General features: G+C 48.6%; 3 protein-coding genes across 3 annotated transcripts; 2 read left to right on the top strand and 1 right to left on the bottom strand.

Moving 5' to 3' along the window:
- Positions 1–968: 968 nt before the first annotated feature.
- Positions 969–3,326, top strand: MIND_00010000 (uncharacterized protein; the record flags this gene model as incomplete). The annotated part of the gene is made up of 8 exons (XM_037357073.1): positions 969–1,030; positions 1,079–1,349; positions 1,400–1,470; positions 1,521–1,851; positions 1,902–2,229; positions 2,275–2,505; positions 2,550–2,705; positions 2,755–3,326. 8 exons carry the CDS (start codon positions 969–971, stop codon positions 3,324–3,326), a joined length of 2,022 nt encoding a protein of 673 aa, XP_037224983.1.
- Positions 3,327–4,204: 878 nt separating this feature from the next.
- MIND_00009900 (ABC transporter protein) lies at positions 4,205–6,848 on the top strand (the record flags this gene model as incomplete). Its single annotated transcript, XM_037357072.1, has 12 exons — positions 4,205–4,558; positions 4,610–4,716; positions 4,772–4,836; positions 4,895–4,927; positions 4,985–5,197; positions 5,244–5,366; positions 5,414–5,535; positions 5,584–5,834; positions 5,883–6,376; positions 6,427–6,451; positions 6,504–6,689; positions 6,740–6,848. 12 exons carry the CDS (start codon positions 4,205–4,207, stop codon positions 6,846–6,848), a joined length of 2,082 nt encoding a protein of 693 aa, XP_037224982.1.
- A 17,530-nt stretch (positions 6,849–24,378) lies between these two features.
- On the bottom strand, positions 24,379–27,317 carry MIND_00009800 (CCHC-type domain-containing protein; the record flags this gene model as incomplete). Its single annotated transcript, XM_037357071.1, has 3 exons — positions 24,379–24,428; positions 24,482–27,154; positions 27,197–27,317. The coding sequence occupies 3 exons, from the start codon at positions 27,315–27,317 to the stop codon at positions 24,379–24,381; spliced, it is 2,844 nt and encodes a 947-aa protein (XP_037224981.1).
- Between the last annotated feature and the right edge of the window lie 266 nt (positions 27,318–27,583).

Raw genomic sequence — 27,583 nt, 5'->3', positions numbered from 1 at the left:
CGCAATGAAGGCCTAAAAGCACACCATTTTGCTGGCAGGTGGGACTTCGCTCATCTTCATCTGGAGGCCTTCTTCTTTCTCGATGACGTTCTGGCGCATGACTGCTACAATCTGAGTATTCGACTACAGCTAAATGCAGAAGTGTAGGTGGTTTGTGGAGCGCGTTCAGCGCTCCAACCTGTTTACACTTGTTGTCATGTTTTTCCCATAAATGGGTCTTGGGCTCCACTCAATGGGGTCGGGTTGTTCTTGGGTTGTTCCCAGGCCAGCTTAAAATTTGGCAGGAGCCACAACAACAGTAAACAGGCTGGAGCGTCGAGTAGGCTCCACAAACCACCTACACTTCTGCATTTAGCTGTACTTGCCGCGTCAATCCCATCAGGACTAAAAAGTGCATTGGGCTCTTCTACTAGCTTTCCGGGTCGTTCATTTTCCGCGTCTCTCAGGCGATTTATGGAACAGCAAGCAAGGTGATTTCGACGCAAGATAACGGGCTGAAATCCGAATGGCAAAGAGAGAGACAAGAGAGATGACTGCATGTCACAGACGAAAATTCTTGCTTTGCACCTTCTCCAACCTGACAATTTTCTGCTCAATACGACCTCCCCACTTATCCTTGAATGCTAATTTTATCATCGTCGCCATATGGGTGCAATCCCAATTCACGTCGTCCGCCAAATCTCTTCTCACACCAGACAACGGAAACGACTACCAGAGTCTTGAAGATCAGAAACGCATGCGCTGTTTGGTCGGCATGAAAAGCTGCGCTGGCTGACGAGCTCTGCACACTGACGAAAGAGACGGACTGGAAAAATCCACGGTAGCGCAATGAACGTCCATTTCGGCGATATGCACCCGACTGTCGGCATGAAGCTATTTTTAAGGCTCTCGAAAGCCCCACTGACACGCGCTCACATGGACCGAATATAAAAAGGCACCTGTCGAAGAATTTTCGATAACGCGCGGCGATGTTTTCCCTCGTAATCGTCTGGGGGTTGCTCAAAGTCGTCAGAGCGGTCGCGGCTCCTGCGTCAGTTGCTCCAAGAACTCCTTCTTTGCTCAGCTCATTTGCAATTAGCGATCCATGCACAGCAGCCACAACAACAACATGGGTTCCAAGCAAAGTTGCTCATGCTTGCGAGTTGAATGTCCCATTCAACAAAGCACGCAGCGAAACCATCATGGACTCCGTGCTCAAGTCTCTGCAATACTATTCACTGGAGACATGGTTCCTCAACTCGCCAAATCCGCTCATCCCACATAATGTCAATGTTCGCGCCTTACTTGAAGGTGTACAGAAACAGACATCGACAGTGGGCTTCAAGACGGACTGGGACTTCAATATGGCCGTGCGCTTTCGGCTCCTCTCGTTTTCCGTTGTTGACATTGGCCGCATTAGGTTACTGATGCGTACAATCGAGAAGCAGATGGACACACCCTCTTTGTGGCAGACTGCACGGAAGCGTTCAGGCAAGGGCCCTCTAATCCTTCTCCTTCGCGTCGCTGATACACTTTTCCAGCTGGAACTTGCCATTTTCTATCGCAACTCTTGCCCAAAGTCCGTTTGATGCCGTCGCTGAACCTACATTCCTTGTCAACTACGACTTCCCCAACCAAGGTCGGACTGGGTTGGAAGCGTTTTACGAAAGTCTGGGTGTACATGTTCGCCCTTTGGACGGTTCCCGAATTCTCAAAATCAATGGCGTTGATGCGAAAACCTACCTGGTGGATTTGGCGACCACCTCAAATATCTTCAACGGTCTGGTTGGCTCCTTCGAAACAGTCAATCCAAGGTTCATGAGGCTTATGTCACGGTACTCGGCGGATACAATGGCTGGACTATTCACACAGGTATGTCTGGTTATTTTATGTGTTCAAAACAACTTCATAGCGTCACACAGGAAGTGGGTCGCTTTGGCCAGCGTGCATTCTATCCTGGCGCAGACGAAGTCACCATTCAGCTTCAACCACCAAAGGGGGTACCAGTGACCGTTACTATTCCATGGGCGGCAACATTCATTGGATTGGGCAACTCCACAGCATCTTTCATTGCAGAAACGTGTCTGCCCCCGACTGACGAGAATGCACGACGCAGAAGACTCGAGCGGAGACTGGAACTGAGCTCGATGAACGAGAAGAGAAAGGCTGTCATTTCTCCCGAGTCACAAGACAAGATGCGAAAACAAGCTTCTACTCAGCGTGTCCTGGCCAACCCCGTACAACCCACTCGTGAGCTCTTCTTCAGATTTGTGGTCTTTGCTCATTTTTGATCAGTCAAGTCATTTGGGCACTTCGTTACCCTGGATATATACCAGCTCGCAGAACATCCTAAGGTTGGAGTTGTTTACTTCGAGCAGTTTGAGCCCTCGGATGGAACCGGTGCCAACGACTACTTTAATGGTATCTCGGATACCCTATTCACCGGCTTAAGTGCCCTCAAGGCCGCAGGGGTCAAGCATATCCTGGTCGACAATTCAGGAAATCGTGGCGGTTTCATCTTCGCAGGTAAAATGTCCCCGGACAGCGAGTGTCGGCTAATTTCACTACAGGTGCCATCGCATTGTGGTCGCTATGGCCGAAAGATTTGTTCCCCGGCTTCCCTGCGGTCTTCCGAGAGTCTGACCTGATCAGGCGGCAGTCGGATGTTGCCGCTCAAACGGAAAACTTGAACTCGGAGTATTTGTTTGAGTTTTACCGCGACCTCGGTATACCCATCTGCCCTTTCCTGAATACCTGCTCTGACGCGTGTTGTAGAATACGTCCTCCTACAAAATAACTCCCAATTCATGGACCCCCCTGTCCCTCAGGTCGTAAATGGTGTTCGTGATGCTTTCTCAAAGCAGTTCCTCGATGACTTTGGCGACAACTCGTCCGGCGTGACCAACTTCACTGAGCCGCCATTTGAAGGCAAAGACTACGTTATGGTTGCCAACAGTATTTGCGCATCGACTTGCTCCGTCTTCAGCTCGTATATGTTCCAAAAGCATGGGGTCCGGTCGGCGGTATTCGGCGGTACACCCGACTCCTCCCTTTCGCAATTTGACGGGGGGGTGAAGGGCTCGGAAGTTACGGACTACGATAGCATCCTTTTTGAGCTCGAAACGCTTGGCTTGCAGGACGACCCAGCTGCCCCACAGCCGTTGCCCATCGAAGTTTCCTTCTCAATGAACTTCCGCAACGCAATTCCATTTATCGACAAACAGGATGGGATTCTGGAATACGTGTTTGAGCCGGACACGAAAAAGTTCCAGTTTACGTTTGACCAGTTCAATCGCCCTCAAAAAGTTTGGGAGTTTGTGGCGGAACAATTTTGGGGTCAGGAATAATATTTTGCTGGACTGGGCTTTTGTGGATTATATGTAGCAATAAATTTAGAGGGAAAATGTGGTACTCACTCCTTCTGTCACACATATCACGTGGACACCATCACGCTCAAACTTTGAACTTCTCCTCGAATTGCTCAATGTAAAGCTCCATCTTGCAAGTCTGTGCCTCATGAATGCATGGGCCTATATACGACAGCTTCTATATACACAAAACAGTGTGCGGGTTTCCTTCCCCCTTCATGTCGTACGGGATCCATGACCGTTACCATAGCTAGTAACCAGTATCAGAGACCTGAAGTTGAAGGAGTGGTGAGTATGGGCTGTTTTGAGAGCGGAATTCAGACTGACCATCGTTGCTGCTTGCATAGCCGCTCGGTTCTCTCTATCGCCCGCCGTGGCCGCCATGCCGCTGCTGACACCGCCACGATATCCCCGATTCACAGTGTGTTGAGCTGACTTATGACCGACACCCCGAACGACGCTTCATCCCGACGATTCACTGCTATAGCATTCCGCGGTGACATACCGCTTCCGGTGCCAGCGGACTGCATCGGGGGCTTATGAAACGAGCCTCTATCTCCGGATCGGTCCCAACCTTGAGCCCAAACTCATGGGAGGGTCCCGGACGGACTGGTTACATGCGCGGCCATACCCTTGCCCCGCAACAAACAAGCAAGTGGGGTGGGACGTGTGGTGGTGGTGGTGAGGATCCACCGTTAATCTCGTTTAAGCTTGGTTAATTCAGTATGGGTCACCGAGACTCGAAACGAGCTGGCATGCTGTGAACTGCGTACGTGTGCGCGTCTGCATACATATAAACCGAATCGCTGTTATTGTCTTGTACTTCAAGCGCGGAAAAACAAGCTGTTTGTGTGGCCATGGCCCCACAACGCCGTTTCTTGTTCTGCTTTGACCATCATTGTTCACTTTCTTCCCTCATCTCTGGCCTGTTCAAGATGAACTTACCTGCAGAAATACCCAAACCGAAACCTCTCCAGACAGAAAAAGTACCTTCTGCCATGCAGCTCGGCGTCTGGCACGTCCACTACCTCGACGAGTCATGGGAGGCGTGGTGGCACAAAATCACAACATCACTACAGACGCTCCAGCATCTTACTATAGACCTCTACACTCTTTCTCCCATTATATTTCCCCTCCTTTGCATTGCTATCTTCCTCAAACAGACGAAATTCGTCCTCATGTGGTTCATCTTCAACAGGATTCTCTTCTGGGTACGTGAGACAGTCTCTAGCAGTGCTTGACATTAAATAAGTGGTCAACAGATTGAAATTGGCCTGGTGCAGGGTGAACTGGCTATGAGTACCATCATCTTTCATGTACTCGGTCGAGCAACCTTGGTCGGAACCTACGCTGCTCTTGACCATTGGATGTACGTTCCAACCCTTTGTGAGCCGCATTACAAAACTGATTGGACTCAACTTCAGTGCTCAAGCGGAAGACATTGTCTCGACACGTTTGATTAACCACTTCGATGCAATGGTTTTCAAATGCACGATTTCTTCTTGTTGCGCGTTTTACTTGACTGACCATTTCTTCTTTTTCTCCAGGGAAGGCAAGAGCCGACGTCCGCACGTTTCAAAGTGAGTCTTTGCTGAATCAGGACCACGAAGCTATCCCGGGCTGAAATATCTTTCCAGAAAATTCGATGGACGCCGACTTGTCTGGCGCCGATGTTTGGTGGGCTTATCACCACATCCTCGAGGGATGTGGCCGCATAGTCTCGATCGTTGTCCAGATATATTGCTCTACAGCTCATTTCTCCTCGATCCCGGAGGCCATTTTTTATACCGCAATTTTCTTCGCCAAGTCCCTCGTCGACATTCTGTTGAAGCCCTCACTAGACAAGAAATGTAGATATCTTTTTTGTTGTCCGTTTTCGTGACTGACGTGCACCAGCATGGGTTGCCACATCAACGAACAGCGATTATAACCGACTTCATGGGCTGCGGGCGCTCGTGTCTAGCCTTGGACTGAAACAAGATATCGTCACTAATGGGTTGTCGGGGTACCTTGAACGGGGTTTGTGGACTTTCTGCTCTTCTTGCAGAATATTAATACCTTTCAAGAATATCGCGAGACATCTATGCGCCTTCGGAACACTTCCATAAAGCACCCAACTACGCAATATATGAAGCAAGGAGGTGTTTCGACGTCGATCGTTTCAGAGCTTTTTGGCGAACTACATCTGGTTCGTCCTGGCTTACTCTGCTTCCATTCAACCTCACCGCCATGATAGTTCTATTTCTTCTTCTCTGCCTTGCGAAGTCCTTCTCAATTTTCGCTCACCAAGCTGATCATGCTTGAGGACGGTGGCGAGACGATTTCATGTCAATCCCGAGAGTTGCTCGCAAACTTCGCATTCGCTCAGAAGGAGCTGGGCAGTGTCAGAAGGATGTATGAACTGGCGGCGAAGCCAGAGGTCCTGGTCGACGGAGATGTGGACTATTCGTCTGCAGCTTCTCCGCTGGGTATGGGTCTGGCTATGCGGTATGTGGAACAAGAGGAGGGTTTGTGGCTGATCTAATGAGCTTTTAGCAATGTTTCATTCTCATATAACAGTGACCCAGAAGACTATGCGCTCCGCAATGTTTCTTTTACCATTCAACCCGGCCAACTCGTCCTCATCGTCGGAGCGAATGGGAGTGGTAAATCCACGCTGGTCAAGCTGCTTACCCGGATGTATGATCCTACGAGTGGGAGTGTCGTCGTGGACGGAAAGGATATCAAGGACTTGAAGAAAGACGGGCTTTACCAAGCGACGGCACTGTTACCTCAAGACGCGCACTTGTACAACGGAATGTCTCTGGCAGAGAATATCGGCATCGGAGATCCTCGCCCAGAAATCGTGGCAGATCGAGAAAGAATACAGGCGGCTGCCCGAAAAGGCGGGGCGGAATTCATTGAATCGAAATACAATGAAGTATTGGAGCCTACTGCGCCAGAACTCTGGGACTGCAAGTGCGAGGACTCTTACAAGTGCTCCGTATGCAAGCTTTATTATGGCTACGCCAAGTCGAAATCTCTGTCTGGTACGCTGCAAAGCTTTTTTTCCTTCCGCGTTATTCTGACTTTCTTCTAGGCGGGGAACTTCAAAGACTTGCTGCGTAGGATTTTTCTTTGTCACGGCCAAAGAGTGCAAACTGAATGCCTAGACAGCTCTCGAACGTTTATGCGTATGGCGAGTGGCAACATCAAGCTTGTTGTTGCAGATGAACCTAGCGCAAGCCTCGACCCGGAAGCAGAAATGAAGTTATTTGATGCCCTTACGAGCGAACGCTGCGGGAAGACCATGGTATTTGTCACGCATCGATTCGGACATACGAAGCACGCTGATCTTATCTTGTGAGTGTTTTCGTTGTGTCCAAGTCGTGTCTGAGCCTGGTCGTACTTAGATGTATGAAAGGGGGCCAGTTGGCCGAGAAAGGCACACACGAAGAGTTGGTGGCGCTGGATGGGGAGTACGCCAAGATGTATCGCACTCAAGGGGATGCCTTTAGTTGACTCCAAGACACTGTTGCTTAATGGTGAATCACATGCAATTGCAAGGGTCTTGCTTGTCGCGATGAAGCTTTGTGATAAGATGAGAGATTAGATACTATTTAAGTCTGGACTCTGTGGTTCAGAGTTGGAAAGGAACCTACAAGCTTACTAATTTAAATTTATGACATGACTTATGAGCTAAGTGTTAAAGTAAAGTAAGTATCCCCGACTCTGGAACAGAGTAGGGTTCTGTCAACTGGTTGACTTTCCATAAGCTCAGATTGTACTTTCGGCCAGACGAGCGGTGCCAGTGGCAGATGACGGCACAAATTTGGTTAAATCTTTAATCCTTTTGTGAGTTCCCAGAAGCCACTAGAGCTCAGATAAATGCAACCTTCAGAGTATAATGTGATGCCTCTGCCTAGTTTTTGGCGCATCGACCCTTGTCCACTATAGCATGACATAGCCAAAAAATGTCAAGCCACTGGAGTATCGATATACACAGAAATGATCCGAACTTTCACGAACCGGACCGACAGATGGCCGGCCCCAAACGAGGGGCCGCCAAGGGAATGTGGCGGACTATGCAGCTTTGAACAAGCTCAGAAAGTCTGGAGGGGGGGTAGGGACCCCCCCTCCAGATATAAGCTCTGGTGCAACAGAAACCAGATTATAAGTGAGGTAACAAGCTGATGGGGTCCTGACAGCTGTCCGGCATCTGCTCAGCTTATCGTTTAGAAAGCTCAAATCTGAAGTCTGGTGTAAGGGCAACCTTGCGAGGCTCGAAATCAGAGTCCTGAGCAGAGGGGGAATCCTTAGTGAAACTACTACAACAGGGACGCTACAGACTCACCTGAGCAGAGAGGGAATTGAACAAGCCAAGGAGCCCTCTGCTCAGGTGCACTACTATATACTAGTGACCGAAGTAATGATAGAGTGACTGCATAGTGACGAACGACGCATGGGAGAAGTCAGGTGTCGCTAATGGACCCTAGGTGAGTGTCGAGTAGCCCTCGAAGCTCCGGAGAGGCAGGTTTGGGACCATGATGTCAAGGGAAGAGCCCAGGCATCCTAAGAAGGCCCAGGAAGGGCTTCGGGGGGTCCAGACTGCCTCTGGGCATCTCCGCTTGTGACCGTGACCGTGAAAACCGGAATCGGAATCGATTCCGGGTGTGTGACCGTGACGTGACGGCCAGAAACGGAGAGGGGGGGGCATGGAGCGGAGAGGGAAGGAGTCGGTCTAGCCCAAGGGGAGTGTCGGAGAGGACCAATGGGAATGGCGGCCAGCCATGACCACTGGAGGGTAGCGACAGGAGGGTAACTCGGAGACGTCCGGGACTCAGAGACGTCCCCGGACGTCTCCAGAGAGGTGGAGGTGTGAGGGCGTGCAGCCTGGGGCGCTGCAGTAGGCACGAGCCTTAACGGCAGTAGGCCTCACCCAAAGGAAGACCCGATGACGGGGGCCGTGGTGGTGGAGTGGGGGGCGGAGCCATGGCGGGGCTTAGCCATCCGAACGTAAGCCCGAACATTGACGTAGGTTGGGGACACCCAAGAGGTCCAACGGGTAGAGGTTGCAGGGAGACCTCGATGAGCCGACAGCCCAGAGAGGCTATAAGGCCATAGGCTCGAGGTCTCAGAGGAAAGTGGTGCGTCCATATCCGGAGAGGTCTCCGATGGCATTAGTGATCCCTGATGGTGACTCCGGAGACTCCCAGAAAGGGGTGGCCATGGGAGTCAGAGGTTGGGGACCACTGTCAGGGGAACCCCCACTTCGGCCTCCTTCGGACCCTCCGAACGCATCCGAGGCGCATCCGACCGGCACCCCTCGGACGCTCCGACCCACCCCGACCATCGTCCATGGCCTCCTTCGCCCGCACAATCACCGATCCGTCAAGACCCTCCCAACGATCACCTTGGGACAGAGCCTGCGACGCCGGTCAGGCCTTCTGCGCCCTACGTCGGCAGTTACGGACGACCAGTATATAGTTGGCGCCCTAGCAGGCGGACCCTTAGAGTTTCTTCTCTTTGGATCCTCCCCTGCTAGGTCGGTCCCTCCGTGTATTTCCCGTAGCTTTTATTCACGCTTTGGATCCTCCCCTGCTAGGCTTTCATCGGAGTCTCCAGGGTTGCCCTTACAACCACTGGATGCAGGATGTGGTGGGAGAAGTAGAGGAGGAGTGTCAGGGTGCAGGAATACAGAGACTTGGGTAGAGACACGGAGATGCGAGTGGAGACGCGGAGACGTGAGCAGAGATGCGGCGCTTGATGGGATCAAGTGACGGCATCAGGGTTTCCCCTGACATCTGGCCTTATCCCCGACTCTGTGAAACAGAGAAGGGTTCTGTCAGTTGATAATAATGATCGGTCCGCCAACCTCATTTAAGATTTTGATCCCGATATATTTCCGTTGAGAAATTCTTCTGATTGCTAGAAATTCCATCATCGATTGTGTAGGGACCTCTCGTTCAAACTTCAACCCTATTCAACCGATGGAGGCATGTACCGTATTACAAACAAACAAACCAACCTCAACGAACTGGCCCCAGCAAGGGCCCTAGCCTACCAAAAAGCGGCCCCGCGGAGGGTTTCCGGAGATGCCGTGCCCTTTCCTTAGGCCTATTACTCTGCACCAGTCTGAGAGAAGAAATGGATATGAGTTCATTGTTTACATACTAGTGTTGTTAAGTGCCGTGCAAGAACCGAAAGGAAGTAATGGAAAATCCGAAGCAGAACCGAGTGGCTATCACAACACTATATCGGAGTGAGCGACTACACGTCTTGCAGGCCGAAAGCAAGTCTGAACAAATACGTGAACTCCTGCGGATACGTTCGGAGAAACCAAAGGCGATAAGGCTTACAACGCGGGGAGGAGTCGGACGAGAGCGGAGAGCGAGGCAAGAAACGTTAATAACGAAACTGAAGTACAGGAGTGTAGAGTATGAGTATTTATACCAAGTGGTAAGCATAAGGCATATGACCTTGCAGGGAGATCCGATATGGTCCGCAGGATCTCCCTGCGGGTTAAGTACAAAGGCATAGTAAGTAAGGGGAACGAGAAGACATACACGAGGCAAAGGAAACAAGGCGAACGCCTAAAGGATATAAGTAAACAAACGCAAGTCCAAATGGGTAAAGATCCGAGTTGATGGTCGGAGGGTCTGAACAGGTCCGAGAGAGTCTGCGTGCAGATTAACTGTTTGAAGGGAAACGCTCAGATACCTTCATCGCTAGGGTGCTGTGAGTTGAAGGTGTTTCGAAACCCGTTTTGAAACGGTTTCAAAACACCTGTGAGTTTTGAAATCTTCCCGAGCTTGACCCGGTTTCGAAACCGGCAATGGTCCGGCACGTGATCCTCCCGGGATTCCCGGACGTGCCAGCAATGACTGGTTGGGGCTAGCAACGGCCGGAACCATAGCCGACGGCATCATATTCTTGGCACCAATTCGCTTGCTGGGGAGTCACCGGGGCCGGTAGTCTCCTTGCCAAGCTCCTAGCGACCGTCAGGGCCTCCGGCTACCGTCAGTCCGGTCCGGCCCTTGACAGCCGGCCGGTTTCGAAACAGTTTCGAAACGGGGGTGTTTCGAAACCGGTTTCGAAACACCTGTGAGTAATTCTCTGGGAATTACTCACAGCACCCTATTCATCGCGTAAAAACCCTATTGCGCTCCAAGGATAACCTCGGAGCGTCCGAAGATGCACGGGATATAACAAGTGTCCTTTGTACTTGAATCTGACAATTTGCTTCTGTGTATTGCGTTCAGAGTCGGGGACCGCCGCTTGCCGGGCGCTAAAGATAGAAAGTCAGCCACTGATAAGCTTGATCGTCCCGCCAACTTGCAGATCTTCCCATATCACCCCATCAGTGCCATTTGATCCCACTGTTTCCTTATATGTCCAGCACCGTCACGATTATAATCGACTAATCACAATTGTGATCTACTAAATCTCACGATCTACCAAGAATGCCGTTAGGTTAGATCTCATCGTCGATGACAGTTATGGTCATGATCTGCCATAATCTGAGAATCTGTAAACACTGCCGTTAGTTTCAATCTCATCATCAACGTCGGGGAACATCGAATAAATGTAAAAATATAATGGCATTCTACAAACATAAAGCAGCATAAAATTCCATTTTATGTTTTGTCATGCATCAGCATAGAATGCCATTGCATGGTTTTCTAACGCAGTTTGGCATTTATGTTCTTGTATTCATAAAATTCCATCACATGTTTTTGTAACACATCAGTCCAGAATGCCATTTTATGTTCTTGTAATGCAGTAGCATAAAATGCCATTGCATGTTTTTGTAATGCAGTATTTTATGCTGCTGCCCACCTGTAGTTCCCACATATCCTTTCTAATATGAATTGACGGTATACCTGACTGTCAATTCATATTAGAAGGAAAGTATCAAAAATCCCCTGTGCTGCAATAAATGCTGGAAGAAAACTGCAATAATTTCTAGATATATGACCAAAAAACTTCTAAGTCAGCGGCTGCTACATATGCTGCAGTAAATCTCTAACATTTAACAAAGTATGTAAGTTAGTTCTATCTGATCGTAGGCTACTTAAAAAGGAATATAAATGAAGTCCTAAAATGTCAGCATCTGTTCAGGCCAATACCTACCAGGTTCGTACACTCTGCTACATAGTGTGACATGAGGTCACAGGGTGACATACTTCCCAAAAAGGAAATTTCCGCAGTGGAACAGCAGAATGATCAGAGAATGTCACAGATCGTCACAAAAATCAAAGTTGTACATTTTGACTATAGAAACAACTTTCATTAAGTGACCTGTAGTCACAGCTCAATAAATGTGTCAGCACTGGCTAATCATTTGCTGATGTACCCCTGATGTAGTCATATCTCAGTAAGTAGATAACTTACATAGATGATTTCAGCACTACAAAGGGTACCTGTATGATAAGAATAATGCCCTTGACAATACAATGTTATTAAAATATATATATCATCTCATGATTATTCATCACACACATTGATGCAGTAATATCTCCACCAATTCTACATCAAATTAGATGATTGTTATACTGGTAGGTAGATAATAACCTAATGTAAACATGCTCTGATATGAGTCTATTCTTATAACCTTAGGTTATACTGGTATCCCACTTTTCTGTACTTTTCCTTTTTTAAATTTGATTAAGCACCATGATCACTTGATATCTTGCTGAGGGATCCATGGATAAGCATAATTCAAGTTGCAGTATGGTCTATCGGATGTCCATCAGAGCTATGAGCACCACCTATATTTTTAGGAATCCTATCTACCTGTATATATGCTGTATATCCTCTTACGTCAATCTTTCAATAACTCACTCAGAGGTGAGAGTTCCCCAATGAGATGAAGGTAAGAAGCATACAGAAAGGTCCCTCTAAAAGATGATATCCTTCTTACCCTATTGTATGCATGTAATACCTTGTTATTCTCCATTATACACACAACTGCTATCACACATCAGATATGCAATACCGCTATGATCTGCTGGTTGATTATAGATCAAAATATGTAGAATTCAGTTAATAAGGTATATATATCTAGCTGCATCCTCTGATCGATCTCTGTGTGTGCTTGAAGGATGAATTGAAGCGCACATTCAACTGCAGTTCAGTGGAAACTGGTTTACATGAATAGTAAGGTCTACAGACTGAGTATTGAATATTGAGGTGGGTGTATGATGATATTTGGATGTTCACTAGGACCCTATACTGTAATCAGTTGTGGTTCTGGCATGTGTGGCTGAAGGTAGCTGAAGAGAGGGTAGGTATCCATAGAGCCAAAGAGAGTGTCTTCGCTATTACAACTGGTCAGAAATTAATTTCAAGTATGATCCAACACTTGGACATAGGATGGTATAGACCTTCAAATTAACATGTCCAGCACTTGAATCAACCCCATAGCTATTCTGGATCTCTTACAATACCATTATCAGTGTTATCTATTCCAAAGATGATGGGTTCACCATGGCATGACCGTTGTGATTCTTAGAAAGCTGAGTATACCTATCAGTAGGGGTATGGTCCACCTCCCAGAAAGTGGTGCCCCTGCCCCCTTAGCATATTCCTATCCTGGGCTATATAGCACCTAAGGTCTCTAGGAATTGAATTACCCTAGCACTGACTGTGTGGTCAAAAGTGGGTTGAGGTGTAGTGAACTATCCCATGAAGCTATATCAACTTGGATCATGAGATTCCGGGCATGGGGTCTTAAGATATCAGCAAAATACTTCTCAACTCAGCATTCATGCATGTTTATCAGCAAATAGATTGAGGTTATGGGGACAGATAATATGACTGAAGGGGCTAGGAGATGGTGACATGATACACCTTTCAAATGAGCTCTCTCCCAGCTTTATCCTCCCAGGCAAGCTGAAGATCCATGCTTATCTTTCAGGGTTGATGGAGATCAAATACCACTGATGAGCGAATGCATTGTATTCTTAGTGCCATATGCATGGTAGGTTGGAAGGGTGCATACTAGAGCCTTAGTCTAGAGTATCTAAACCTACAATCCAGCCACCTTACATGTTTTGATTCTGAGATATTCTCTTTTTTATCAATGAATGGTGAATATAATAATCATATTAAATCATGATGATCAAAAAAACCCAGTAATCAATGATACCTTTGAGACCCTTCATTTGGTACTTGATCCATGTATGTAGCTGGAGTAGCTATGGAGATAGAGGCCCATCAGTTACCTATTAGCCAGTCATTAGACAGTTTGGACACATTTATTGAGCTGTGACTATAGGTCACTTAATGAAAGTTGTTTGTATAGTCAAAAGGCACAACTTTGATTTTGTGACGATCTGTGACACTCTCAGATCATTCTGCTCTTCAACTGCGAAAATTTCCTTTTAGGAAAGTATGTCACACTTGTGACATAACAAAGTGTACAGACTTGGTAGGTAGTGGCCTGTACAGGGGCTGAAATTTTACTAATGATTAGGACTTCATTTATATTCCTTTTTAAGTAGCCTACGATCAGATAGAACTAACTTACATACTTTGTTAAATGTTAGAGATTTACTGCAGCATATGTAGCAGCCGCTGACTTAGAAGTTTTTTGGTCATATATCTAGAAATTATTGCAGTTTTCTTCCAGCATTTATTGCAGCACAGGGATTTTTGATACTTTTCTTCTAATATGAATTGACGGTCAGGTATACTGTCACTTCATATTAGAAAGGATATGTGGGAACTACAGGTGCTGCTGCCTGTATGCTTACTGTTCGGCAGCTTCCTGCTGCCACTCTTGTGCTCCTGCTGCAGTGACCACCATCACAGACAATCAGCACATGGTGCCACACTCTGTTTCACAACATGCTACCAGCAGCCTCAGCTGTTACGCTCCCTGTCTCCACGTTACCACCCTGCTGACACTCAAATAAATAAATAACTTACTGGCTTAACAGAAGATTAATGGGTGCCCAACAAAACTGATTGATTTTTCAAAAATAAATAAAATAAAATAAAACTCTCTTTTAGGTCCTTTGTTGAAGTATGCATAAGATACTGGTGGGCTCTAGAGAATGTAATGCATAAGATATGGGTGCCCACCCAAGCACTAATAGCTGAGGATTGTGACAGAGATTGTGACATTAGATCAAGATGGTTATTATGCAATAGGATTGATAGATATGACTTATGTAATATCATATAAAATATCTTTAAGTCCCTTTTCTTCAGGCCAATGACCCGGTATCTAATTAGGGGACTGTGTGATATGGAAAAGAGAATATCATCCTAATTGGGATGAAATTGATGTATCTCTATATAGTCATCAGAATCAGTGATGGCAATCAAAAATCATAGATTCAGGTATATGAGCTGACAACTCAGCGGCGCAGGTATAAGCTCTTCCCAGTCGTCTTGTTAGTAGTTGGTGAAGATCCGGATGTACTGCTCAAGCTCCTGGTTAACGTGTTCGGTCTGTCCGTCAGTCTGCGGGTGGTAAGCTGTGGACGTGGCAGGCTTGATACCGATTAAGCGCCAGAGTGTGAAGTCAGCGATGAACTGCGAACCGCGATCCGAGATGTACTTCTCGGGGGTTCTGTGGTGCCTCCAGACATTCCGATAGTACAACCGGGCGGCTCTGACTGCGGCAGCACAAGTCGCAGGTTGCAACGTAGCGTCCGATATGGCGGGACATCTGTGGCCACCAGTAGTTGCGGTAATCACCACTCTCGACAGCATCAAGGTAGTCCGAGCCGCAAAAGACATCTGGATAGTCCTTAGCTGATTTAGCTGCAGGTTATGTTGGAAGGAAAGTGCCACTGACCACAAATTTACCATCGTCTGCAGCAACTTCCGCCAGTACTCGGTTCGTTTCTTCTGAGCGGTATGCCATTAGCTTAGCCGTTTCATGGGCTTGTAGTTGGGACTCAGGGGCATTGCAATACATTCCCGTGTCTTCCCATGCTCATTGCGCCATGGGGTAAAGCATTCGGAACAGCGGTTGAGCTCTAGGAATGGCCCAGTGAAAGCAGCATAGCTGTTATGGCACATCTCGTGGCGAAGTGGAACGACACCTGTAAGCTCTGTAAGCATTTTCTTGTCCTCTGGTAACGCTGGTAACGTCTGCACGTTTGTATCAGGATGACGGTTAAGGAAGGCATCATATGGCTGCTAAGAAGACCTGTTCAGACGCATTTTGTGTAGCCAGGAAGAGCTCGGGAGAGAGTTTCAGATCAGCATCTGAAAGGTTGAGGGCAGCCGTTGAAGGGTTGCGAAGACGATTGATATAGCCTTTGTCAAGCCCGCTATTCTCAAAAGAGCCTGCTCGAACGGCTTCCTGAAATGCCTGAGCAGTTTCGAGGTCAGCCAGTCGAGCTTGAGGCTGCATGGCTGGTTGCTTGCTTGCGTGGGCTCTTCGGAGTCAAGTGGAAATTCTACCATCTCGTCGTCGTCATTCTCTGAATTTCCTTCTTCGCTCCGAACTTGTAAGCAAGACTTCCCGGCTCCGGAGCGTCTCGTTCCGTCCTCGACGTCATCTGGTAGAGGTACTTGGTCCGGTAGAAGGTGGTTTCCATCGAAAAGCTGCTAGCAGAGGGAAAACAACAGCAAGAAACAAGGCTGGCGGCTCACCTGCAAACCACCATTATCATTGTCGACTCCTACTTCGTCCTCAACAGCGTTATATCCTCCTCCCACATCCTCAAACTCGTCTCCGTTGTCAACTGCTCGTTCAAAGTCCATTCGAGCCTGTTTTTTTAATCGGGGAGCATTCCGCCCTTCGGCCTTGTTTGTCCGGCATTGTTCAAGGTGGCAGAAGTATATCAGACCCAGTCGAAGGATTGCTTGAGGACTCATTGTCTGAAGAGCTGCAGCAACCACTGTCCTTCACAGCAGACGCTGACGATCTTCACAGGAGATACTGACGAGTGGCACAGTGGAAGGTCGTTGTGGCGGGAACGGTGCCATTGAATTGAATTGAGACGGTGTCTGTCGGAGCAGGTTGGGAGCGAGGTCTATCTAGGGTAGGTAGCAGGTTGGTGTTGCGGAAGCAAGAATGTGTTGATAAGTGGACGAGGAGAGTGTGACGCAGATCAATGACGCACTCATCAACATCTCATCTGAAATCTGAAATCTGAAATCTAGCTAAGATCTATACAAATGCTTTTCTCGTCATTTCCACGATACCTCTTCGTAACACTCACACCATCCTAACTTCCTTTTAGTCCGCATCAGTGCCAACAAATGCCACTGATCTAAGAATATCGTATGATCTCCCAACTTGATTTGAGATTTTGATCCGGATATTATTCTATAGAATGTTCCTCTCTTAAAATATTCTATAGAATGTTATTCTCCTAAATTGTTATAACAGCCAACAGCTACATGGTTTCCTTACATGATCTAGTGCTGGCCTATTATGATATTATTATGCTAAATGCATAATGATAATATAATAATATCATAATATGGACCTGTGCAGCATAATATATCCATAATATAATAGAATAACAATAATGTGAAATATTATAATATTGTCTGTAGTAAATTGCCTTTTTGGGAAATTGTGACCACATTACAATATTAATTGTATGTTATAAGTATATATATTGGTTTAGGTTGAACATTCTCTCACTCTAGTGGTTAAGAGTCTAATATGTATTATATGTAAGTCTTCTTCAACTGACAGTATTATCACCAACAGGTAACAATTTGCCTTATCACTATGAGCAAGAAGACCACTGACAGTACATAAATACTATGAGGACAAGAATAGAAGGAGTACTAGTTAGTATACAAGTTGGGTTTGTACAAAGTGTAGCATCTGGGTTACTGACTTTGTCACTGGCATCACTTGCCAACACACCCAGTCCCTCTATCCGTCTTCCTACTGCGCTTTCTACCAGTTTCAATTGGCCGGTCAAGGGATTGCTTGGACCTGATGATCCAGGTATGTTAATATTAATAGAGCTTTGAGTGTCTGGCATTTTGACTACTTAACAGGCAGTTAACATCCACAAGTTGTGTGCTGTTTGACTTGGTGAACTACAAGAAGCTTCCTGTGTATGGTTCAAAATGGTTGTAAGATTCCTGCAGGCACAGTGGTTTCCGTGATCTTCACTGTGAATCAATTTGGCACAAAGAATTTGTTATTTAACCTAAATGAATTGGTGGTTTTGTGTCAACCTAGCGATGAGTGGCCACGGGAAGATTTTCCTGGCTTAGTCACTTACCCTTGGGCTCATTATTCTGCACAGATTATTCTGGACTGGTTAGAGAGAATAGATATAGGATGTGCTAATTTGTTGATGGGTGTATTATAACTAATTAGCTTGTACTAGTACAGTTTTATGTGTTGTCTGATTACAGGGTCGGGGACCGCCGCTTGCCACCACAGTAAGGGATAAAGCACATTGGCAGAATGAACATGGTTCTTCCATCCTCTAATACATCACAGTTCTCCCACTGCATTGGGCTTTCATTTAGTGTAAGGGCAAGAGACCGTGACAGACACGGTGATCTTCCCACAGAAGATAGAGTCGCGCAGAAAGAACAGTGAGTAGCTCTGTTGCGAGACCAAATCCTAGCTAATACATCCTTGTGTAGCTACTTATATACCTATCTACTGAAACCCCCGCCTTCTCCTTCCGCCTCTCCGTGCCTAGTGACGCTTAAGTGACGTATCCCTCACACTCGCCCTCCCAGTTTTTCGTAGAAAAAATGAATAGAAACTTTTTACAGCAGCTTGTGAGATACGGAAAGAAATAAGAGACTATGAAAATCCATCGTCTAATCTTCAGCAGTGTCATCCATCATCAACTCATCCTCGTCGTCTCCGCCTGGCAGTGCCACATTCGCGGGGTTCACTTCCTCGGTTGTCCCCTCGTTAACCAATCCCGAGTTCGCCTCGGTAACGACCGGGCCCTTCGGGTCGACAGCCGTGTCGGTCGTAGCACATGGACTCCCATTCGTAGCAGCGGTTTCGCCAACTGGAGTCATAACTTCGTCCGCGGTAGGTGGTGATGGCATCTCGCCATTGTTGTTTGGAGTGGTAATGGAGTTTGTCGGTTCGGAATGTGAGGATGGCTCAATTGTAAGCGCAAGAGTGTTCGACGTGAGTGCGTCAACAGCATTCGCATTGTCGGCTGGAGTGTCCGTGATTGCCTGAGGCATAACGAATTCCGCTGTGTCGGACGTGTCGACAGTGCTTGTGGATACTGCGGCTTGCTCAGTAATGAGCACGCGGCCTGAGTTATCGATTTCTTCAACCCAGACTGTGTCCGTCGTTGCCAGTCGAACCGCTTTTCGACGCTCATCATCGCCTTCTTCATTCCCGCGCTTGCGCTTCTCCCCCGTTTGACTCGCCGCAGTCCCGAACTCGTTCGCGTTATCCTCACGCTTGTTCCAACGCCCCTTCCCTCCCCGTTTTCCTTTTCCTTTGTTCCCGCGGCCCTTCCAGTTGTTGTTGTGACGGCGCTGACTTTCCTGGATACCCAGGTTGAGTAAATAAGTCATGCTGTGGCTCTGCGCAGCGACAGCGTCGATCTGGGCCATCTGCTGGGCCTCCGCAAGGTTCATGCTTGCGAGATAGCGAGCGGGATCGCGTGGAGTGAAGTTATTGAACTTGTTGTAGCGTCGGTTGTCGTTGTGGGATGGATGAGACGGCGCAGTCATTGCCCCGCTGTTGAAGACATTTGCTCGTTCTGCTGGAGCGACAGCGTGAGGTGGAACTGGATGAACAGGAAGAGCATTCGTGGTGTCGACTGGTTTGGCGCTGGGTTGGACATGAGCGGCGCGGCGCTTGTCACGCAGACCCCAAGACTCTGGGATGAAGTCGCGATTCAAGCCGTTTGCATCAGTGACAGTTCTGACCCAATGATTGTACTCATCAGTACCGCCAGGTGGAATTCCGTCAGCAGTGCCCTGGACTATGGCAGTTGCGTAAATTTGCCCCAACTTCCAGTAGTCGTGGAGGAACAGGTTGCCGGGGTTGAAATCAATTTCGAGTTGATGAGCCATTCTGGAGATCAGTGAGTTCTGATGCCCTTCCGCGTGGCTTAAATACATGCCAAATACAGAGACCTGTGCTTCGGCGGGTGCCAGAACTCTTCCGAGCGGAAGGTGTGATATTGACGTCACCCCCAAAAGCTCCAAATATGACGCAAATGCCGACAAATGTGAGACTTCTTTGTGACCAAACCAAGAAGTGTCTCCGCTTTTCCACTGAACTTCAAAAAGCGCTGATGCGCCTTTCCCTGAGTGATTGATAATCTTATCTACTGCCCATTCCTCATCACTTTCACCAATTCCTGTTAATTGAGCAACCTGACGGCCTGGAAAGCGCCTGTCATCATTTGGAATGTGAATTCTTAATAGTGATGCATGGAATGCAGGATGATTTCCCCTTCTTTTCAGCTCAGAAGGTAAATCCAACTTGAATGTACCATTGCCATAGTCCTCCACAATCTTGTATGGACCAATATATTTAGGCACTAATTTTCTAGACCTCTTCTTAGGAATAGACAAATTTTTGGTAGACAAGTAAACCAGATCATTTTTCACAAAAGGTGCAGGTTTTCTGTGCTTGTTTGCCTGTTTAGTTTGCTTCACCCTAGCTTCAATGATAGAGTCATGAGCAGCAAGAATCCCATCTTTGATTCTCTGAGCAAATACTCTAACCCCAGGATATTCAGATTTGGCATCCCAGATCATTGGTGGTGCATTCATGCCAGTGTTCAGATAAAATGGACTGAATCCAGTTGTTTCTGAACGGGCAGAGTTCAATGCAAACTCAATGCCAGGTAACTTGATAACCCAGTCTTTCTGGTTGGGTGAGATGCAAGACCTAAGCATCTGTCCAATAGTTCTATTGGCACGTTCAGTAGCTCCATCTGATTGAGGATGGAAGGCTGATGACATTTTCAGCTTGGACCCAATCAACTTGTGCAAGTGTGTCCAGAATATGCTTGTGAACAGTGAATCTCTGTCACTCACAATAATCTCTGGCAAGCCATGTTTTGAGTAGACATGCTCAAATATTACTTCAGCTATGTCCTTAGCCTTGTAGGTCTGCTTAGTTGGAACCAAATGAACCATTGAAGTCAAATGGTCAATAATGACCATAATCATGTCAAATTGTCCATGCCTATTTTTTGAAGCAGGTAAAGGTCCAACAAAGTCTATCCCAATTTGTTGCCAAGGACGGCTTGGGACTGGTAAAGGATTAAGTAATCCATAAGGTGGTTGACTACTGGTCTTGGAAGTTGCACAAATTCCACAGGACTTGCAGTATGACTTCACATCATCCACCATATTTTTCCACCAGACATTGTCCTTCAAGTAATACATGGTTTTTCTTGAGCCAAGATGAGCCAAAATTGAGTGTGCGTGGCCAATGATGATCTCATGGACTCTGCGCCCACCAACAATGATGTCCGGTATGCACAAAATTCGCTTATCACTATCGCGCAGGAAGATAAGCCCGTTATCCAATTCAAAATTCTTATAGTTTCCAGGTTTGTCCACTACAAGCTTAAAAAATGGATCCTCCGAGTACCTGTTCTTAAGGCACTCAGGTAAGTCGACTGTAGGCTCGCCTTGCGCGATTATATCAGTCAAGCGAGGTGCCGAGGAAGATAATAGCTCTTCCTCGGGTGATTGCACTTGTGTCACGTCTTGTGACTCTGTGTGTGCTGGCAATTTCTCTTTGCTCTCGCCCTCCAGTCGTTCCTCAGGTCTGTCTGACTCGTTCTTAGAGTCCTTTACATCGTTTCCTGACGGCCTCTGAGCAGTTTTCTCGGTTTCTGCTGCTGTAGAAGCCGTGTTTGGCCCACCACCCTTCCCTTGTCCCGGGCTCCACAATTCACCAGTTTCTGGATCTCGAACGCGAAGCGTGAGCTTGGGAGTCTTCAACACCTTCGCTTTACGTTTTCCCTTGGTGCTGGCGCCCTCCGAAGCGATTTTGGGAGCACTAGTGGTGGTTTCCATGAGCATGGCCATCTTTGCAAACACAGCTTGGCCTGTGCTCACTGGACGCGTTACAGCGGCCATTGCCTTCCTCAATTTCGACAAGTCGACCTCCTCGTCATCAGCTGGAACAAATTCGCTTGCCGCGCGTGTTGTTCCTGGCTCGTCATCACTGTAAATTCGAGACAACGCGTCTGCAAGCACATTTGTAGTGCCTGGAATGTATTCAATGGTAAAGTCGAATTCACTCATGGTTTCTAGCCATCTGGACTGACGAGGACTAAGCTTTGACTGTGTCAGAAGGTGCTCGAGCGAACGATGGTCCGTCAAGATCTTGAATTTGGCCCCGAGTAACAAGGTGCGAAACTTTTTCAGTGATTCTACAATCGCTAACAGCTCCACATCATGTACAGGATAATTCTGCTGTGCAGAATTAAATTTCCCAGACCAAAATGCCACAATGCGCGCGGTTTCAAGGCTATTTCCCTGACATACTACCCCGCTGCACCCCGTCAACGACGCGTCAGTGACGAGGAAGATCTGGGGTGATCCTGGTGAGTAATCCAGCGTTCGCCGTCGGTGATTCCGCCACTTACTAACCGTAGCCTTGATTTCCTCAAAGGCTCGCTGTTCAGTGTGAGACCAGCGCCATGGGACAGACCCGGTCAACGTTGTCAGCACTCCCATCGGAATGCGAATTCCCTCGCAATCAGGCGCTAGAAACCCGACTGCACCAAGGAATCCGGCCAACAAAGACGAGTTTGTTGGCGTTGGCCAACGCTCAATACTTTCCACCTTGTGTGGGTCCATCCGAATACCCGTCTCGTCAACGACATGGCCGAGAACATCCACGCTGTCAATGAAGAACTTGATTTTGTCCCCATTAAGGTACAATCTTTCGCGCCTCAGTATGTCGATAACGATTTTGACGTGTTTTGCGTGTTCTTCAGGCGTGTCCGAATAGATGAATATATCGTCTAAATACACGTCCAAGAATTTCCCGATGTACGGTCCGAACAAGTGGTTCATGAGCGCCTGGTATGTTGCTCCTCCGTTACAGTCCCCCTGCTGAATCACGAGACTAGCCATCGTCCCGTCGGGTGTGTTGAAGAGCGTGCGCGGGACATGATCAGGCTCAACGCGAATCTGTTCGTAAGCCTCTTTCAAGTCCAGCGTCGAGCGATACTTGTGCTTGGCGATATTGCGGAGAATGCCTTCGATGTCTGGCAAGGGCGATGCCATATGGTGAGTGTTCAAATTGCGTTCGCGGCAGTCGAAGACTGTGCGCATCCGTAATTTCTGCTCACCATCCTTGTTAGGCTTTTGCAGCATAATCAATGGTACCGCGTTTGGCCCTGGCAACATCTTCCAGCGTCCCGTCTTCAAGTAATTTGCACGCTTCTCTCGCCAAAGCTCCTTCAGCGGTTCCGGGCATTTCGAGGGACGGTAGGAGTAGTGTTTCGACTCATCAATGAGCGGAATCTTATGATTTATAGCCCGAAGTGGCGGTAGCGGAGTTTGCGATGCGTCAACACAGAGGTCGTCTGCGTAAGCTCTCAACTCCTTCCGTAACTTATTCAGCTCATCGTCCTTCAATTCAGCTGACATTGACGCGAGTTTCGCAACTCGCTCGCCTTGCAAAGGTTGCGACCGGATGCTCTGAATCCCGACTTGAGGTGGGTCCAGTCCAAAGATAATTTGGTGCTGGAATATGAACGGCGTCCCCAGAATCAAGTCATAATTTGCCAGATTCATAACATCAAAGCGACGCTGCTCGTCGATCCCTTGATATTGCAACCGGGTGGTACAACTGTAGTTTACCATGGTACGAGAACCACTCGCTGCCATTGAGACGCTCAACGGTTTCACCAGCTGTTCCACTTCCAGTTTCAATTGATCGACAAGTGTCGTTGACATGAAGTCTGCGAGCGCGCCGGAATCGAGCAACGCTCGGACAGGTTGTCCGTTGACCTGTACCAAAATGACCATGGGTTGCGGTATGAGCCGAGCAAAGTCGCGGACCCGCGCAGCATTGCGCTGCATCTCGATACCCTCATCAGGCTTCTTTTTGCCTTTCGTGGGTTTCGCTGCTGCTACGACTACTTCGTGAACCCACCGTCCATCCCCAGCAAAGAATGGACCTGGGTGTTGGGTCTCAGATGGTCCTTCCGACTCGCTGTCAGACACGTCTTGCAAGTCTGGCAAGTCATCCTGGTCCGAATCTTCAGTTGAGCTAATTGAAGATTCGCTGTCGCTATCTTGCCAGTCATCCGCACTTGGCGATGTCATAGGTGGTTGTGGCGGCTCGTCATCGTCGCTATCGTCCGATGATGTCCAGTAAGTGTCGGTACCATCATCCGATGTGTCGGTCGCTGACTCCGAGTCGGTTTCCCTCTCGTCATCAGACCCATCGCCGTCCTCATCTTCTCCGTATTCGTCATCGGAACCCCCTATCCACCAGTCCACCACTTCCTTCTCGTAGTAATCGCGAGCGTCCCATCTTCCATATAGGAAAAGATGGTAAGGAATCTCCCGGCCCCAATTGTGAAGACTATCTTCCATGTAGATGCAGTCGGCCTTGGGGTCGTTCGCTGCATCCCATCCGAAATACACCTCAAATCGGTTGGGGTCATGTACTCGGTCGTACATGTCTGGACTGGTTGGGTCAAATGAGTATGGTGCAGCCGCCAAAAGCTCTCTCGCTATCTTAGCACTGATTCGTTTCTCAGCTCCGAACTCTTTTGGTCGAGTTGTCAATGCCGCCAAGACACATTCGTGCATTGTAGGGTCAGCGCCACCCTTATGTGCACGAGCAGAAGCTTTTGCCGACTCCATTGCTCGTTTGTTCATCCGTGTTGGATGGAACTCAGTGATTAACTCACCCCGTTCCATAGCTTTCACCTTTTCGGTGAAGATGAAGTCGGAGAAGTTGAATGATGGGTCCAGCAACTGGGCGCGGAGCACCTCTGTCTGGTCGCAAAGATGGTCGTCGCACACGAGCCATCCCATCTGGGTGGGGACAATAGTAAAACGGTCGTCGTTGAACGGGTCATCTTCCGGGTCTTCGTGATAGTCAAATATGGATGGGACACTTTCACGTAGTTCATTCATCATGTACCCTACTAAAATCCCGTCTATCAACTCCAGGTATGGCTGAGATGAAAGATGAGCGTCAACGCCTGCAGTGTAAACACCCAAATCAATACCCTCTCGCAAATCGCTAAGGTGTCCAGTCTGCTCGACTGATGCCGCGTTGAGTTGTGTCTTCGGCCTCAGGCGGTTGTTTTCAGGGCAGTCCTTGCTCAAATGCCCAGTACTTCCGCACGTGAAGCACTTGCCTTGCGCTCGGTATTCGTTCATCTCCTCCTTGGACAATGTGTGCCGCTTCTTGTCCCTTGGTTTGTCGCGGCTGCCAGACTGCGTGCGCTGGTCGTTGTTGGAACGACGCTGTTGAGGTTTAGACTGACTCTTGTCAGGTTTCTCAGAATTGTCGTTCCGCGCGCCCTCCTGACGAGAGCCACGCTTCCGGTCACGGAATTTGGACTCGCGTTTTGTGTCCTTCCGATTCCCTGAAGCGCCCCCGTCATTGTCGGTCTTCTTCTCTTGGTCGCCAATCTTCTTGGACATTTGATAATTTATCCCCGTCTTGATTAACTGCTTAAGTTTAGCAGTCTCTTGCGTGTATCCGTCATACGCCCAGTTAGTCCGCATCATCAGGTCAGCGCCGCGCCAGAACTGGCGCACGTAGTCTTGTTTCCGGATACCTCCAATGCTATTGGCTATTGCCTCCAGTTTACGGTTGTATTCCTTAATAGGTAGACCACGCTGCTTGAATTCACGGAATCTTTCTCGTTGTTGGGTGTAGAAGTCAACAGGGAAAAATGTATCAAACATCCCTTGGAAGAGTCGTCTCAACGACCACTTCTTGGCCTTCTTGCCTACTTCCCTCTGATACCACTCCCGTGCAGGGCCCTCGAGGAACCGCCCCGCGTGATGAGCGCGCATCTTCGGACGGATGTAGGAGTCGCTGCACCAGCGTTGGACATCCCACATCCAGTCTTGCGTTGACTCAAACTTGGGGTTGATGCCAGTATACTTCTTAGGTTCGGTAGGCTTGATATTGGATTGTTCCATCTTCAATTGAGCCATCTTGCTGCGATACTTCTCGCGGTCGCGTTGCTTCTGGCGCTTGGTCCTCGTTGAAGCACTTGAATCCGCAAGCGACGGCGGCCCATTGAAGAGTTCCCAGTCCGAATTTGTCGTGACTGAACTGTCGGAAGACGTTTCCGAGCTGTCTGTTTCGCCGTCAGAAGAACTCGAGTTCGAGCTGCTCGAAGAGCTGGAAGAAGAGGGATCAGAGTCATGTGCCCCGTTACGCTTCTTCTTGCTTTTGCGTTTGCCCTTCTTTGCGGCTCTCTCTTTCCTCTTTCTGTTCTTCCTCTGGCGACGAGTGCGTTTATCAAGAGAGCTGTCTGACTCTGAATCTGAGTCAGACGAAGAACTGCTGTCAGATGGTGAAGGTGGACGTGCCTTCGACCTATGGCCAGTATTCAGCGTCGAATACATGGTGCTCGACTTTGGCAACTGACTGGTTGGCGCCACTGGAGCAGGCGCATTCTGGCGGCTGGACTCTGGCTTACGCGGCGCGGGAGTCGAGGACTTCTTGTCCGCACTAGTCGACTTTGACTTGTGCTTGTGCTTTGGCAACTCCTGCGGCTCCTCGCGTGCAGCCTTCTTGTACAACTTCTTTGCCAGCCTGGGGTCAATCTCCAACGCTGGCTTATGTACCCCCTCTGGGTTGTCCGCCATCTCGCGTGCTGCTCGCGCGTCAAACGCCTCCTGCAGTTCTCGAGCAAAAATAGCATCACCATCTATCTGCTCGTTTACCGCTTCCGCGGCATGTGCCTTCGACGTTCCTTGTCGAGGGCCATCGCGCCGTGCCGGCGGGACATACCGAGGTATATCCTCCGGCTCCTGCAATTGGTCTTGCAGTTTCAACGCCAGCAACGCGTCTGCCTCTATCTGATGCAGTCTGCGTTCGTCTGCCGCTCGCTCGTCCTCGGAGATATGGTCGGCGAACTGGACAATATTAGTCCGCTCCGTAGCCGCCCTTCCTTTCCCTTTTGCAACCGCCGGTATGCGTGGCAAGCTGGGCTGCTGGGAAGACTCGGGTGTCTTCAGTGTAGGCATGGGATCATCCTCGTCCTCGACCTCCTCCACACGAGCGCGTCGTGGATCCACTCTAGGCTTAGGCACCTGTTGTTGTGTAGACTCTGAAATAGAATTGCCTTCCGTTATTCTAGCTGATTTGAGCCTCTCAGCACGTCGAGCCAGCTTGCGCTGGTCCTCGAGCGTCAGGTTATTCACAATTTCAATCCAGAATTCAGGTGAAAAATCAGTTTCATTGTTATCTACCGGTGGGGACCACATAAGCTTAGGAGATACTCGTTCCTTTTTAACCATAGTGAACGTGGGTATCTCACCCAGGTCATCCTCGTCCGTTGAGTCCGCCCAGTCCCAATGCCTATCCATCGCTTGCCGCTCCGTCTCTTCCAGCCATTTGCCAATGCGAGGAGAGACTCCTGTTCGAGTTGAACCCGTGTCTGACTTCCCGCGGGAGGAAGCGGAGTGCGCAGATACCAGCGGATGTGTCGGACCCGAGACATCCGCCATTTGTGAGACCGAGACTGTGTTGCCGTTGCCGTTGTCGTGAGTGGAGGGAACCGCCGAGCCGTCAGCTGGTTCCAATTCAAGGCCTTGTTCAGACCGAACTGCCCCAGATGGGGAGTCTCTCGCAGCAGCTCCCACAAGGGAGCGCGCGCCCGCATCCGAGACGGAGCGGGGCCCTTCAGTAAGGGACTTGGCACTGAGGCCTTTCCCTGAAAGAGGCGTCAGTGACGATTCGGGCGCGACAGACTCACCGTTGCCGCCCGCCACGGTCGAGGTGCCTTTCGAGGCATCCATCTCGACCTCGCTTCCACGGCTATCCGAGCCAGAGGAAGCCACTTGAGGTACCTTCTTCGTTTGGGAACGAAGCTTCATGTCGACAGTGTTTTGTTAGTTCGTGGAAAGAGTAAGTTGTCTTTGGTGTAGTCGAGCGGGTGATCAAGCCGAGGACGTCGCCAAAGATGTCGTTACAACAGAGATGAGTGTTGAGTTCAAAAAAGTGTAAGGGCAAGAGACCGTGACAGACACGGTGATCTTCCCACAGAAGATAGAGTCGCGCAGAAAGAACAGTGAGTAGCTCTGTTGCGAGACCAAATCCTAGCTAATACATCCTTGTGTAGCTACTTATATACCTATCTACT

This window comes from Mycena indigotica (assembly GCF_014461135.1).
Source record: "Mycena indigotica strain 171206Taipei chromosome Unknown Mind.scaff0001, whole genome shotgun sequence".
Classification (NCBI taxonomy): Eukaryota; Fungi; Basidiomycota; class Agaricomycetes; order Agaricales; family Mycenaceae; genus Mycena; species Mycena indigotica.
This window is presented reverse-complemented; position numbering and strand designations above follow the sequence as displayed.